Source organism: Phaethon aethereus (genome assembly GCF_964289735.1).
Source record: "Phaethon aethereus genome assembly, chromosome: 1".
Lineage (NCBI taxonomy): Eukaryota > Metazoa > Chordata > Aves > Phaethontiformes > Phaethontidae > Phaethon > Phaethon aethereus.
Window position 1 is genome coordinate 94,505,698 of NC_138575.1, and position 14,972 is coordinate 94,520,669.

The 14,972-nt window shown below is 38.3% G+C and overlaps 1 protein-coding gene across 1 annotated transcript in view; it reads left to right on the forward strand.

The window, feature by feature from the left end:
* Nucleotides 1-1,529: 1,529 nt before the first annotated feature.
* The window catches only part of NME7 (NME/NM23 family member 7), a gene marked incomplete at both ends in the record, with an annotated part of 69,468 nt that continues 56,025 nt past the window's right edge, over nucleotides 1,530-14,972 (forward strand). Inside the window, 3 exons of the mRNA XM_082006034.1 lie at nucleotides 1,530-1,565; nucleotides 7,030-7,137; nucleotides 10,601-10,767. Coding sequence (XP_081862160.1) covers nucleotides 1,530-1,565; nucleotides 7,030-7,137; nucleotides 10,601-10,767 — 311 coding nt within the window. The remainder of the gene's footprint in view (nucleotides 1,566-7,029; nucleotides 7,138-10,600; nucleotides 10,768-14,972) is intronic.

The window sequence follows — 14,972 nt, forward strand, 5'->3', positions numbered from 1 at the left end:
AGGATTTTGTTACAGCTGGAGAAAAGGATGCACAAAAGGTTAAGCTGATTTGTCTGAGATTGCACAGAAGTCCATGAAGAGCTTGACATGTCCCATTTGATGTCTTGACTTTTTATGTAATGTTTTTGTAGAGATTTCAATTGTTTTAAATGTTTTTGATTTTCCTTTTTATGCTTTATAGATGTACCTGTCACATTTAAGATGTCCTTACATGAAAGAAAAGCACTCCTAACCCCCTGGTTGAGACCACCCTTAAAGCTGATTGAAATTACATTTTTTGTCTGGTGTTCTGAATTCACGAGCACGGTGCTACTTGGAAAGCTGGGCATACTGCCGGGCCTGCAGTTCCCTAGACACATGCACCTAAAAGCATTCAGCTGAAAATAAAGCAAAGCTAGCTGGATGTTAGAATGGGAGAACAGGAAAGCTAATAACAGTGAACCATTTAAAGCAATCAAAGTATTTCTGGAGCTCTTAAGAAAGCGGGTGATACTGTAACAATGCTTATATCTGTGGCCTGCTGGGGGAGTATAAGACTGAGAGTAGCTGCCTTTGTGGACAATGGGGATAGATGTGGCTGAAGTTCGTGACTCACTCCTCAGACTAGAAGTTTATCAATGACTTTCTTTTCATTTGTGCTGAAGTCCTCTCACTAGAGTTAAGTCTGAAGTGGTGATTGGTCTGGAAGATGAGTGATCGGTGATTTATGAGCTTAGAGGAACTGTTTCAAATAATTTATAACAGGACTTAAATACTTGCCGTTAGAGGTTGATCATACATCTACAACAATAACTTCCGGACCCAATTCTGAAAATAATGTTCTTGATGAAGGCAGTTCGTCAGGTCCCCCACTTCAGCCCACTGTCTGAAGAGCATGAAGCCAACTGCTGTCTAAGGAATGCACCAACACATACAGCAATAGTGGGGTTTTTTTGTAGAACCTACAAAGAGGAAAGACAAGGAGAAAGGTATGTGTTGACTGGCCATTTCAACAAATTCTACTTTTTCCAAAGAGTGGTCAGCAAACTCACATACATTTGTGATTTTTTTATCCTTTTTTTTTTTTTCCTAAAAGCTTAAGGTAAGTACATGTTAATGCATAAGCAGACTACCTGATGTTGGAGTCGGTCAGCCTTATGATATCTTCACCTGAAAAGTTTCAAAGTAATTTCTATCCTTGCCCTCTGATACCGTCTCATTTTTCATAAAAATATTCTTGCTCTTTCAGAATATTTTTGAGAGTGCCACCAGCCTGGTTTGTGGGGGCTAGGTTGTGAAAGAAATGTTCCTCTTAAAATTATTGCCAGAATTTTAGGAAGTTTCAGGGCAATCTTTCCAGAAAGGTGGTTTTTTTTGTGTGTGTATTAGGAGAGATACCCATTCAATGTGAGAATTGTTCCTATCTGCTTGTCCATCCTGTTCCCAGTAATCTTCATAGAAACAGCTTGACTCTCAAGGTCAGTGCTCAACTGCAGGTTTTTCCCTGTGACAGCACAGAGTTTTACAAAATAGAGAATAGAGATATCAAGATGGATCCTTTTGGCTCTGATTCAGCTTCTGCTGAGGTTTGTGCAGTCTTTTTATTGCTTTGTTGGGAGTTGATTCAGGACCTTTGATTCTTTTTCTCTTTGGTCTGATCTGAGAGTCACTGAGTCACTGAGAAAGTCAAAGTAGCAACAGCCACAAAGCTGCCCACTTAAAATACTCTTATACTCTTCATGACTCCTAAACTTGTAAATATGTGGGCAATAGGCCATGAGCCTGTGTCAAATATGTCTTGCATGTTGAAGTTCCTGGTAGCGTGTATAAACCTCATAAGAGACCAGGTTGCTAATAGCATGTAAAGATACACTAGATTCTAGATACCTCAAGGCTTTTCTAATTTTATGAAATATTTTTATACTGTTTCATGTGAAATTTTCTTGAGTAGTAAGCTAAAGGGGTTATGATACATTACAGGCTCGTAACTAGTTTAAGCACAGTTAGTTGTTTACAGTCAATTACAGTTCACAGAGATTACAGCTCAAAAACATGAAGTGACAAACTGGCAGAAAAACATTAACTTCAAGTTTACTGATGGGGCAAAATAAACTGTATAATGGAAAAAAAGAAAATAATGTTAAAGGCAGGATCTTAGTAAAAATATGTCGCCCATATACTAGCAAAGGGAATCATCTAAACTGCCCTTAGACTGTGATAAGTCTGAGAGTGCATATGACCAGCAGAAAACAAATTCTGTAGCTCCCGATTCCCTGTGTTCTCCATTTGTAAGAGAAACTCTAGGATGAAATTTCTAGTCAAAACTAGAGGAAGAGAACAGAAGTAGTCGTCCCAGAGTAGTAAAATAGTGTGGCAGTCAGGAGGCATGTGGGAGCTGGGAAAAACAGATCCAGATGCACGTTCTGCATCATTCGGACCAGAGGGATAAATTTGTTTCTCTGCTTTCCCATGCAAGTTTCTTAGTGCCTGAGCTGCTGTTCTATCACTGCTACTTCTCATGAAAACCTTTGGAAGATCTGCTTTTGGTTTACTGCAGAGCAGAAGCCCTATGGAAGTCTAAAAGTTTCACAGGACAAGAGATCATTTCTTGTCCAGCTTGCTAAGCATTCTGCTTTCTAGTTATGAGCTTCCTTGGCAGCTACCTTCCAGGCAAACCATTTCCCTGCAGCAGAGTTTTTTTTGTGAGCACAGTTCTTTCATAAATGCTTGAGTTTATCTTCCGGAACTTAGTACCATGCTAGCTAAGAATGACTGCTTCCCCCATCACTTTCAAATTTTAATTTAATTCAGGTGTACTTCAGTAAATGTTTCTCATGTGCACAGAGCCATTTTACTGCATATTCACACATACTAATATAAACAAAAAAGCATAAGCTAGCAAAACCTACACATGCATCCAAGTGTTTTTCCATGCAGCTTGTAAAAGGAGGAAGAAAGAAAAAGATTATTTTTTCCATATTCACAGTAGGTGAACTCTTGAGATCACTGATTTCAGTGGCCCTAGTTTTTACCATGGAAAGGGGCTGCAAAATTGAGCTGAAGTCAGCTACGCTAAAACTATCAGTATGTAAATATAAAGTGCACAGTCACTGCTGGGTTTTTTAATGCTGGTAATTTTTCTACTGACTGAAAAGTTACGGAAAATTATTTCTCCCCCATTAGGTGTTGCTTGGTTAATTGCATAGTCAATGAGAGCAGAGGCTGTGTGCAATTGTAATGAGGGTACAGTACAGAAATGATTGGAAACAAATGCTTTAAAGCAAGAATTTTCTGAGTTATAATGTATTTCCAGATTCACTTGATCTGTTATTACTTGAGCTGTTCAGAGTGATGTGATTTCACTAGTGACTAATGTGTTTCAGCCATTTCCTGGGGGAATGAGGGGCCAGGGCTCCCTGGTCAAGGGCTGTGAAATCTTCCCCGTTCAGGACTCAGTGTTGGTCCAGAGAAGTGTGGTGCATTGAACTCTATACCAGCTGACAGGTCATTGCTGGTCTCTAATCACTCTGCTCTGGACAATTGATTCCTCTGTGAGTTCCCTTTGTTAGAAAGATGAACAGAAGCTAAGAATGAAATGTAGCATGTCTCCCCCAGTACTTTCTCATCTTTGAGACTCCTTCCCACATTGCAGCCTAGGGCACACTGGTGAAAGGGTATGTAAGAAAGTTGTTTGCCGTACCAGTTCTGTTGATTGAGCAGTAAATTGATTGAAAGTAAATGTTCAGGAGAGATAATTTCAGGGCTGTGAAGACTTAAAATTTTATTGCAGTCCTTGCAACATGTGATGGGAAGTGGACAGGTTTTTGTGTTTGGTTTTTGCCTTCAGAATCCTACTCCTGCATTAAATAATAGAAGTCTCAGTTTTCATTTAAAAAGATGTATTATGAACTTAATCTGTACTCACTTTTTAAAACTTATGATTTTAAATTGGATGGTGTTCTTGATGACTTCGTGTGGCAGTTTTACAGTAGTGCCTGGCAAGGGCTCACCAGAATATGTTCACATTACTCCATGACATGTTTGTATTCAGGGTTGTCTTCTATCTATTTCAAGACCATTTGCATGAATCTGCAATAGTAAAATTGCAGTCCTACTGTGTTTTACATTACACTTGTTTGTCAGAGTCTTCAGTTTGCTTTTAATACTGAAATCCTTCACTTTCCAGTGCATGCCTCTGAAAGAAGCTACCTGTTCACAAACATAATCCATTTTCAATTATTTTTACAGTGTTTCCCATAAAGTCTTAAGTTTTCTTCTGACATTTTTCTCTGCATTTAGAAATACATATTGTGATAATTTTATGTCCATAAAGCAGAGGAAATTCTGGTTACGGCCCAGAAGAAGCTTTACAGACTTTGTTTTCATCATTTTAGAAAACTGTTAGCTCTTCATATTTTCCAGATACAAAATAATAATAGATTCAGATTTTCCTGCTTACTGGTAACATTACTGGGCACTTGGGGGTTAGCTCTGTTTTTCGAGTCTAAGTAGCATTTATTACCTTGCCTTTGCTTACAATGATAAAAGAAGATAACACAGAATGGTCATTTCTGCCATTCAGCTGAATAAGAAGCAGTGGCCAGCAGAGCTTGCTGAACAACAAATATTAATAGTTCAGACATTGAATAAGATCTTATAAAATGAATTTCAAACGATCTTAAAACTGAGATTGTGTTAAAAGAGAAAAAGTAGACCAGTTCCTCACCAGACAAGACACACAATGTAGTTTCTCACTGTAAGCATGAAGGTGCCGATGACTGATACTGGTGACTAAGTGAAAAATCTAATGGTGTTTTCTTTGCTTGTTCGCATTAATACATTACTTCCCCAAGACAAGCAAGCATTTGGAAATAATGGAAGTTTTGCTTAAATTAAAATTAGTAGCTTCTCTGGCAACTGCTACTTAGAAAATACATTTGAAAATGATGCTATAGTATGAAATTAGTAGCATGAAGTAATGCAATTATATATGTCTTCATGTTATGAGGAGGCATTGATTAAGGCTGGTGCTTTTTTAATTTATTTTATACATCACTAGTCAACTTCTGGAGGTAGTACGCTAGAAACAAGGACAGTTTTTCTTTTTAGACAACCTCTTTGGTAGAGAACTGCTTCTCAATAACATCCATCCTTGACAACGTGATGGTCAAATTAATCAATCAAATGTTTTGTTTTGTCTTCCATCAGTATGAGTGTATTTAAGATCAAGGTTGAAATCAATCTTTTACTATTGTCTGCCAACTCTTATTGTTGCTTATTGCCAACAACATGTGTATATAGAAAAACTAAGGTATGAGTTTTGACATAAAAAAGAGTTTGTTCTGGCTTACATATCTCCAGAATGATGGCAGTAGCAATGAAGACACAAGCATGGCCAGCTTAAGGAAGGGCCAGAAACCAGGCTAAGTCCCCAGGGTTTTTTTGTGGTGGATGCTGCACCTAAAACATGAGTTTAGGTATTGTCAAAGGCTGCAGCATGTAGTGTACAGCTAACACAGGAGTTAAAGTGGCTCATGTAAATAAGGCTTTCAGTGCTGTACAGACTTCTACAGTTAGAAATGAAGGCTTTGCATCCTTCACAGAGCAGTGTGCTGCCCCCACTGTGTACATCTTTCTGTGATATAATCATATCCTCATTTTGCAGTGTAGGGGTACCATAAGGGCTGACAGGAGGGTAGGGCATTTGCCATGATGCTTTTAACTGAACAGGTACAAGTATTCATCATATTGTAAAATTCTGAAATTATTCTTCATTTTCTCATTCTTTCCCGCTGCTGCTTGTTTTAGGACTTCAACCTGCAAAAGCACTTAGTCCTAAATCAGTTTTAAGCTGAAGCTGCTGAAAGGAGAAATGCACTGACAACAAAAGAAAGATCACTGTTGATGTTTTGTTTTAGTGGTTTTTTGTGGGTTTTTTTTTTTAATGTCTGTATGTCTATATTGTGATTCTTTTCCTGCTGGTGTTTCAGAACAGTTATGGAAGCCCACAGGAACTCTTTCTGTCCTGTTGCTATTGAGCAGCTTTTGAAACAACTGAAATGCTGCTGTTTTCTAAAACCTGAAGGTCTAAGAAGGCCTGTATGACTTCAACTTGAACTTCCAGTGGTACCTAAATGTTTAAGATGTGTAAGGAGAATACAGATACATTTAAAGAGTGGAAGCCTGTGACAAGACCATGCTTACCCTCAGGAGTAGCAATCAGATTTAGAGGAGGTGTGGAAAATAAAAATTTAGAGCTGCATCTAACAGCAATCAAATAACTCCTATTACCGTATCAATAGCTAACAAACATATACCACTAAGAGGTGTTAGAACTGCCTGTCCACATGCATTGCATCACCTTTTGTGCTTACTTTCTTGTAGGGGCTCATCCTCTGAAGGATGAGGAGTGGAGAGAAGCTACACATGTAGCTACAGTTTTAGAATTATTGCCGTCTAGCTTTCTTGTCACACTCCTTAGGGGCAGAAAATGAGCCATAAATGAGATCGGGCTATTTATGCTTTATGTAAATTTCAGGAAGTAGTGAATCAAACTAATGTTGTCCTTAACTTGAATATGTTTATCTCATTATTAACAGGAGCTCAGATATGACTGCTCAGGAAGAGGAAAGTGTTTTATTGTAGGATGTGTAGAAAATGTGTTAACATTCTGTGATTTAGTTGTGAGCAAATAACATTCTTTTTAACAAATGAAAGTAAGTCAAATACTTTCACAAAGTTAAGAAGTGTAACAACAACTTCTACAACAGTTCACATGTCATGACTGATGAAATCAGAATAAGTTTTGAGATTGCCTGGAAAACTGCAATGCTGCTTCCATCATACTTAAAATATGGTATCTTACAAGTGAAAAGATGTTACCAGCTGTGGTAAGCAGAAGATGATATACTGAGTATGGAAGTGCATTTACTAGTGATTTTTTTTTTTTTACTTTTCTATAACGAATGCAAGTTAGTTTTTTTGTGTTTCTTTACATATAAAACATATATGCTTTCTGTAATAGCCCTTTTCCCCCTTTTCTTTTTGTAGAGTCAAGATGACAGGTTTGCTTTCACTGCTGAATGGTATGACCCAAATGCTTCACTCTTTCGGCGTTATGAACTTCTGTATTATCCAAAAGATGGATCAGTTGAAATGGTAAGAATAAAAGAAAAAATCTGTCGTCATAAGTGTAATATCCAATTAAACAGTTTATAAAATGGCAAGCCACTGCCTCTGCCTAGTAATTTTCCAGGTAAGGAAAATGTAATGTAGGACGTACCTTGATCTGTTTCTAAAATGAAAAGAAAGGCAAAAATACAAATTTACAGTGAAGGACATGGAACAGCTTCCACGTTTATGATTTTTTTTTTTTCTTCAAGTTTGCTTTGGCTTGGAGAAATTAATTTTCACAAATCTGATTTCATTCAATCTCTAGTTAGGTTTCAGAATTGAAACTCAGCAGAGCTGATCTACTGCTTGAGAAACATAAATTGAAGCTGATTCCAAACAGGGGAGTAAGCTTCAGCAGGAATTCCAGAAGTCTCTGAAGAGTAAAATGTAAAAGAGTCTTATCAAAGTAGAGAAAATAGTAAATCGTTCTTAATTTGGTTTTAATGAAAGGAAAGATATTTCAGACAGTGGGATCAAAATTTTTCCATCGGTGCTTGCACAGACCTTTCTCACTTGTCATTCATACAACTAATCCCCATTGTTTATTGATAGCAGGTTAAAACAAGCATTTTGCAGTAGCAAGCATATATATAGACATGTAATATGTACTGTAAAGATAATGCTAGTAAACCGACCAATGCCTGTGCTTCCTTTTAGGAATGAGTGAATGGTTTGGACTAGTCTTTTCTGACTTTTAATGAAGACCTAAGGGTCTAAGAATAGCCTAGATTTGGATATTCACACATAGTAATTTCATTACTGAATTATAGTTTTCCTGCTATGAATATCAAATGCAGAAATAAGAAAGCTAGTGGTATCTCCCATTTCCTACCCAAACTACTGCTGACTGGAACCATGGTACCCATCTGTGAGGAGATGCAATTTGCACTTCTTACTGGTAGTCTCTTTAAACAAACTCTATCATGATGTTGTCCCTTTTAAGTTAGTTCTTTGTATCATGTCTGTGTGTGCACAGTTGTCAAAATGTGAGGATTTTTATTTTTTATTTCCCACAGACAGTTTAGCTAATCAGTGAGGAGCTGTAATAATCTTCCTACATAACCATGTGTAGGCTGGCAAAATTGTTGTTCATTTCACCTAGATGTCTAAACCAAGAGTTTTCAAGGTGTTCTTGAGTTTTTTAGTGCATTCACCATCAAATACATATGGCTTGGTAGACTTTTGCATTTTGCTAGTGTGCTCTTAGGTTAAGATAGTATGGTATGTACACAGTCATGAGTGTATATGGACTGCGTGTGATCAGGAGAGCAGTTAAAAAAGCAAAAATGCATGTAACACCTCTATAGAAAGAATATCTCAAAATCACTTTTGGGGGTGAGTTTGTCGACAGAGATTAAATTTAGAATTATTTTCTGGATTTTTTTTTTTTATTTTCTGCAGAATTTGGTGATTCTTTCTTTATTTCTATATTATTCTTTTGCATCTTTTGGTATCTTCCTGAGGAGATGACAATCCACTCTTACCTCTAACATATCTGAGGAGAAGAGAGGTAATGGATATGAGACAGCTTCTCCCTGCTTATGAGAAAGATGTTTCATCCTCTTTCCCACCTCCCTAACAATAGCTCTCCTTTATCACACACCTCAGCTGAAGGTGGAGCAGAGCTGTTGAAGACTTGTGTTACGTGACGTCCTCATCTTTCCCTTTCTTCTCAGTCCTTCATTTCTTGGTTCCTGTGAAGAAGAATGACAGTGGGAATAATGAGACAAGTTTACAGCTTGCTTTGCAGCTGGAAGAAGGCAGCATAAGTTTTAGTCCGAGGACAGCAAGCAGCTCTTACGATCAAATTGAATCTCTTGACAAAGGTGCCCATTCTCTGAATTTTCCATAGTTAATAACTCTTATGGGGAATTCTTAAAGCCTGAACAACGAGCCTTTCTTTCTACAGGAGATTTCCTAAAAAGAGAGAAGTCGTCTTTAAAAAGGACAGATTCATAGCAGAAAACTATTTTGTTTTGGGTAATTTACTTCTACATGTACATGGGCAGGAGAGGAACAGGCCACAGAGACTTACATTTCTTTTGCTGTGGCTGATCATTCACTTTATTAAAAGGTCTTTTAATCCAAAATTCCACTGTAAAGAAGAATTCTTTAACACAGGTAGATGCCTCCCCCCTGCCTTTATCTTCTGCTTGAGAAGAAAGCAGCAGCTTGGGTGCCTTTCTAGTGACTGTTAGTGAAATAACCAAGGAAATGTTCATATCTTTAGTCAAGATATTAAAGAATTTGAATATGGTCAAGTCAGTTAATAGGCTTCCTGGCAAAGTCCAGGAAAAACAAATAGCTAAACTCAAGTGATTATTTTTGTCATGTTGTCATTTCGTTCCCTACTGCACTTGAATAGAAGACACTTAGTAGGAGCACGTATGAGGGGCTAAAGACATTTCAGCAGGGAAGGATTCTTCCTTATAATCCTGCCTCAGCAAGAGGAAGTATCAAAATAATTTCTATTCTCTGATCTGCAAAATTTTGGCTATTCTGGAAAAACTTACAATTCTTCTAGCCTTCTAACAGGAGAGAAATGTATTCACACGTTTCAGAACATGGAGGAGTATGTAATTTTGCTTGTAATTTTTTTTGCTCCAAAATTTATGGGAAGGATATTCTTTCTTTTAATGCTATTCTAGTCTATATACTATTGCAATGGAGGACAGTACATGTAATTCAAGACAGAGAAGGGCAAGCTTGGCCTGCAGAGGACAAAACTCTACCTTCCATAGGATTCCACTTCCCCCAGAAACTGAGGGCATCTGTAATATCTACATGTAGTGAAGAAACTGTTCAGCAGGTTGCCTTTTGTGGTTTGCCAGCCCACCCAGAAAACTACACATTAACGTCTTGCTTCTTACTTGGAATGATGATACATAGCTGAATTGTCTTGACAGGTTTTTGAGCTTGCAGCTCTAGGCAGTGAGAACATCTCAACCTAGTGTGGCAATCATCCATCCATCCCTAATTCTAAGTCTTATGCAGTCAAATAAAGCATAGTATCACTGGAACGATGCCCTGAAGAGGAGACCTGCCACAGTGTGTATCTTGATCATTCCTGGTACAAGCCATTGGTCTGTAAAACAGCATAGATCTGCTAGGGGGAACTCTGAGTGAGACAGAGGCAGCTGTATCTACTAGGCACCTGAACCATTTATGACAGCTTGAATTAGCACAAGCAAGTGATAAAATAAAAAATGCAAAGATAGTTGTCAGCGTGAGACTATTTAAATGGAATAAATTTGTAATTGTGGTTTAATCTTCTAAGCTTTCCTGGTGCACCTGTAAGTTCAAAGGGTTAGCAATTAAATCAATTTAGTGATCAGATTCAATCCCACAGTACTATGGAAATTTCTGAAGGTAGGGTAAAAATTATATTGACTTTGTCCACAGCTTAAATATCTTTTTATGGTAGATTTTAATCTTCTTTTCTCTGCAGTATGATGTGAAGAACCATCGCACCTTTCTGAAGCGCACCAAGTATGAGAGCTTACACCTTGAGGATTTATTTGTGGGCAACAAAATTACTGTTTTTTCCCGTCATCTATCCTTAGTGGACTATGGGGATCAATATACAGCCCGCAAGCTGGGGAGCCGCAAAGAGAGGTAAGAAAGAATGTTTTTTGAAATCTTTTGTGGTTGGGGTTTCAAAGTAGTTCTTTGCTGGAAATGAGATAAGTTTTCTGTACTACGGGTAGAGGAGGAGATAGCTACAAGTCTGAGTGATCTGGCATGCTGATAGCTGGAGAGAAGCAGAGTGGCCTCTGCTTGTGGGCAAACCTATGACTGCCATTGTTACCCGATAAATCTTCAAGACAGCTTCTCCATGGTGTGAACTGCTGCCTCCTCTAAGTCTCTTGGGAGAGAAGAGGGGGAGGAGGAAAACAGGGGGTCCTGTTCAGCCTTTTTACTCCCCCCAGGCAGGCAGCAGTAGGATTCTTGTGATTTGTGGATTCTCTTGGGGCAAGAATTGGTATGGTAGCCATGATGTGTGCTGGGCTCAAAAGGCCTGGATATTGCGAAACTAGCACTTGCCTCTGGGATCTGTGCAGAAGCCTAGTGCCCTGCCATTCAGATCTGCTCTGTTAGTAGCAGTGAGTGAAAGCAGTAGGATCAGGAGTGACAGGCCCATTCCCATTCTCCATTGTTTCTTTCTCCCACTATGGAGGACGTTTTCTGAGAATTTTTTCAGCATCTCCTAAACATCATGTGCATGAGGACAGGAAGTATAGAGTGAGAATGTCAATAAAACCTATGGGCTTGTTTGTTAAGACAAATTTAATTTATAATGGATGAAGATGAGACTCATCATCTCTTTTTGGTTGAAAGACTTGCTTTGGGAAAGACTTTTAAGAGCCCATCCAAGAACAAAAATATCAGGACAATAAGATTAATTTACAAGGAATTTAAATCGGGTTTGACTCCAGTGCAGGTCATCTCTGAATTTGCAAATTAATAAATTTTGACAATTTGTTCCAGCTTTTTTTGAAAAGAACACAGAATATTTTCTTAGGTATGATGTTCCAGTGAGCCCTATTCGCCTACTTTCTTGCTCCCTCCCACTAACTGAGCTTTTGGAGAGTTGTACATAACCAGACATACAGGAAGAGTTACATGTTTTAACACACACCTTGCAAACACATTGCTGTGGAAAAGACTGCTATAATATCTTTCCTGAATGAGTTCTTCTGGTACTTTTTCTCCAAGCTGAAGCTGGGCATGGTGGAAGGAGGTGGAGAACACCAGAGGACAGCTTCCGTATATGTGGCTACACTCTCTGTTCCTCAAAGCCTTGGCTAGATTATATCTGTTTTGTTTATGGTTTTTATATCAATGTAACTTTTTATAGTTGTGTATGTCCTGCTCTGCCTAAACTAGCATAAGCCCTGGTGCTGATGCAGTTAAACGAAGAAAAGGCAGCTGGTGATAAAATGACATTTTCGTCTTCTTGTAAGGGAAGTTGCTGTCTATACAGCAACACTATAGTTGTGTCAATGAAGTGGTCCTGGGAGGGCATACTGCTCTTCGAAAGGAAGGAAGGGAATTTATGACATGTCAGCTGTTTGGAAAACATTTTAGGAATGTTGGCTGAAAGATAACATAGATATGCAAGTGGTGTTACATATTCAGAATAGCCCAAAGGAACATAGTGAAAGGTGTCTTAAACAGGCAAGGGATCCTCAAAATTCAGTTTCTTCACAGCAGCTTTCACTGGGTAAACAGGGTCATATTAAAAGAGTCCTTGGGCAAAACAGTTGTATATGAAGTATTTGTCTTTTTGGTCTGTTCCTGGCAGGTTTTACAGCACTTATTAGTCAAATAGATATAGTAAGATTTCTGCAATATGTGATAATTCCTAAAATAATCTGTAGTTGGAATTCTACTAATAATTTTAAGGATGTTGTACGACGCAGAATGTTTTCCTGTCTTTTTCTTGCCTTTGGGCTGTACAGGACTATAAGCAGTTTACAACTTTGGAAAATACGTTTTTTAGTCACTGAATATGTATGCAGATAGGCTTGGCAAAAACCCTAGAGGGACACTGAGGAATGTATACAAAAATCTTGAATGTTTTGAATTACGGACCTTCGGTTTTGTCAGTAAAGCAAGTGAATGTGACTCTAGGTACATGAGGTACAAAATAGATGCGTAAAAAGAGGTTTGATTTGCACAGGGCCTTTCTAGAATTAAGCTAAAATTATTAAGACAGTTCTGTGGAGTTTCAATTTCTACACCTACTTTTCTTAAGTCTTGGGTCAATTTTTAAGTACAACCATATTTGAGTGTTGTTCTTCCCTGCTTCCCTCCCAGGCTGTCATAAGAAAACCATCACAAACAATGACTAAAATAGGTAAGTAAGCATGTGCTTACTTACAGTGTACCACATAAGGAATCAGTGGTGTGGGACAGGGATTTCTGTTTCTGTAGTCTTTCACTTGTGATCCTGGGTGGTTGTAACCTGAGGTAAACATTTGTCTGACTAGTGTGTCCTGTGTAAGTAGGCTAAGAGTCAGTTAGTACCGCTGGTTTTGAAAATGTTGTTAGAAAGCTTGTGTCTCAACCAGAAATATTTGAAGTCTTTTTTGATTGGGATATGTTATTCTTATACTTCTAGTCATTGACATAATCAGTGTTTCTTCCCCTACAAGACATAAGCTACTGTACATGCAGCAGTCCTATTATTAGAAATAAGTAGATCTCAAAAGCATAGCCACAGCATGCTTTGTGCACTGTTCCTTTGATCAGTTCCCATTTTCTGTTGTTTCAGTACTCATTGCAATACTGTCATACAGTCACCCTGAAAATGTAAGCAAATTAGCTTAATTTTCATTCTTTCTCCTTTGTTCCTAGACATAAAACTGTTTCAAAATGTACTTTGCAGACTGTGTCATGTCAAACCACAAGAAACATATTCCTAATTAAAACTAAAAATAGGGCACATGAATCAAAATCCAATCTCAGAAACAGTCTTCAGCATCCTGAATTATACTTTTCTTATCCTGCATACCTCTGAAATGTTAGTTTATATATCAGTGTTAGAGAAAAGATGTTATAAGAGTTGGTCATTGCAGTTTATATTAATGTCTTCTAGGTAAATTGCTTCGTAATGCAATATTTTATTACATATTGGTAGGAATTACAATTTTACCAGAAAGCTTGGAATTAGAAAAGTAAGGGACAATTTATTACTAGCATTAACAGTCTGTCTCAAATAGCCTGTGTAATAACATAGATTCAAAAAAGTATTCCTCAAGGAAATGCAAACGGCACTGGAGATCTCGTTCCAGTGGTTTGGTCCTTACTGTTCATGGTAAACGACAGAGTTGAGAAATTCTTACGCCAGGATGCAGGTCATGCATTGCGTGATTGGGTGGGTACATGTCATCTGTCAAGCACGCAGCTGCTCCCCCTCATGTGTCTCAATGCACATGGCACACCCTGTCATATGATAAATAGTTCCACAAAATGAGGTGGAGCTGTGAAATCCTTGGGGAAGAGGGGAACAGGCTATGGGCCGTAGCTGCGTGGAGTATGCTGGCAAACTGTGTTGAATGTTGGCCAGGGATCAGCCTTCCCGGATCTGAAGATAGGGCTAAACCAACTTTAGTGTGCACTGCAATGGACTGAAGCATAGGCTTGGTTGACTACCCTCATGCAGTTTCTGGCTACACCCTTAGTCCGTCAGTCTTTTTGTGTCGTATTTCCCAACAGATCTGGGCCTAAGCTGGTCTGTGTATATGAGCTTCCTGATGCTTAAGCAAACCTCTGTTTGTTTCTGAGCTCTGAAGGTCACCTACGTCTCTCCCTTAGTTTCAGATGAAATATCACATACGTTCAAATCTTCCTTTTTACATTTCCTGGTTGTAACACCTCCCTTTAGATTTGCTGTGAAACAAATAGTCTGTCCCCAGAGCATCTGTCAATCTGGGGTCACATAAGGTTCAAAGTAAATGTAGTGGAAGTTCATCCATCTCCTGTAACCTCCACATATTTGCCCTGGCTAGAATATATTGCTGCTAACCTAAAGGTTGCTTTCCATGCTATGCTGGTATATAAAATGAGAAATTTGCAATTATTTGCCTTTCATTTTGGGAAGTACTGCAATAAAAAATTCTATCTTGGCTAGCCTTCATTGTTGGAGATGGTGTAAAAGATGGAAAGAGCTCTTTAGGATTGTCAGAGACATGGAGTTTCTGAGATACAGGGTTGAATAAATCTGTTGATTTGTAAGCTGAGCACATTTGAAGCTGAGTCACCACAAGATGAATGCAAATAGAAAATGCCATTTTACAGACCTTCTTTTTGTGCTT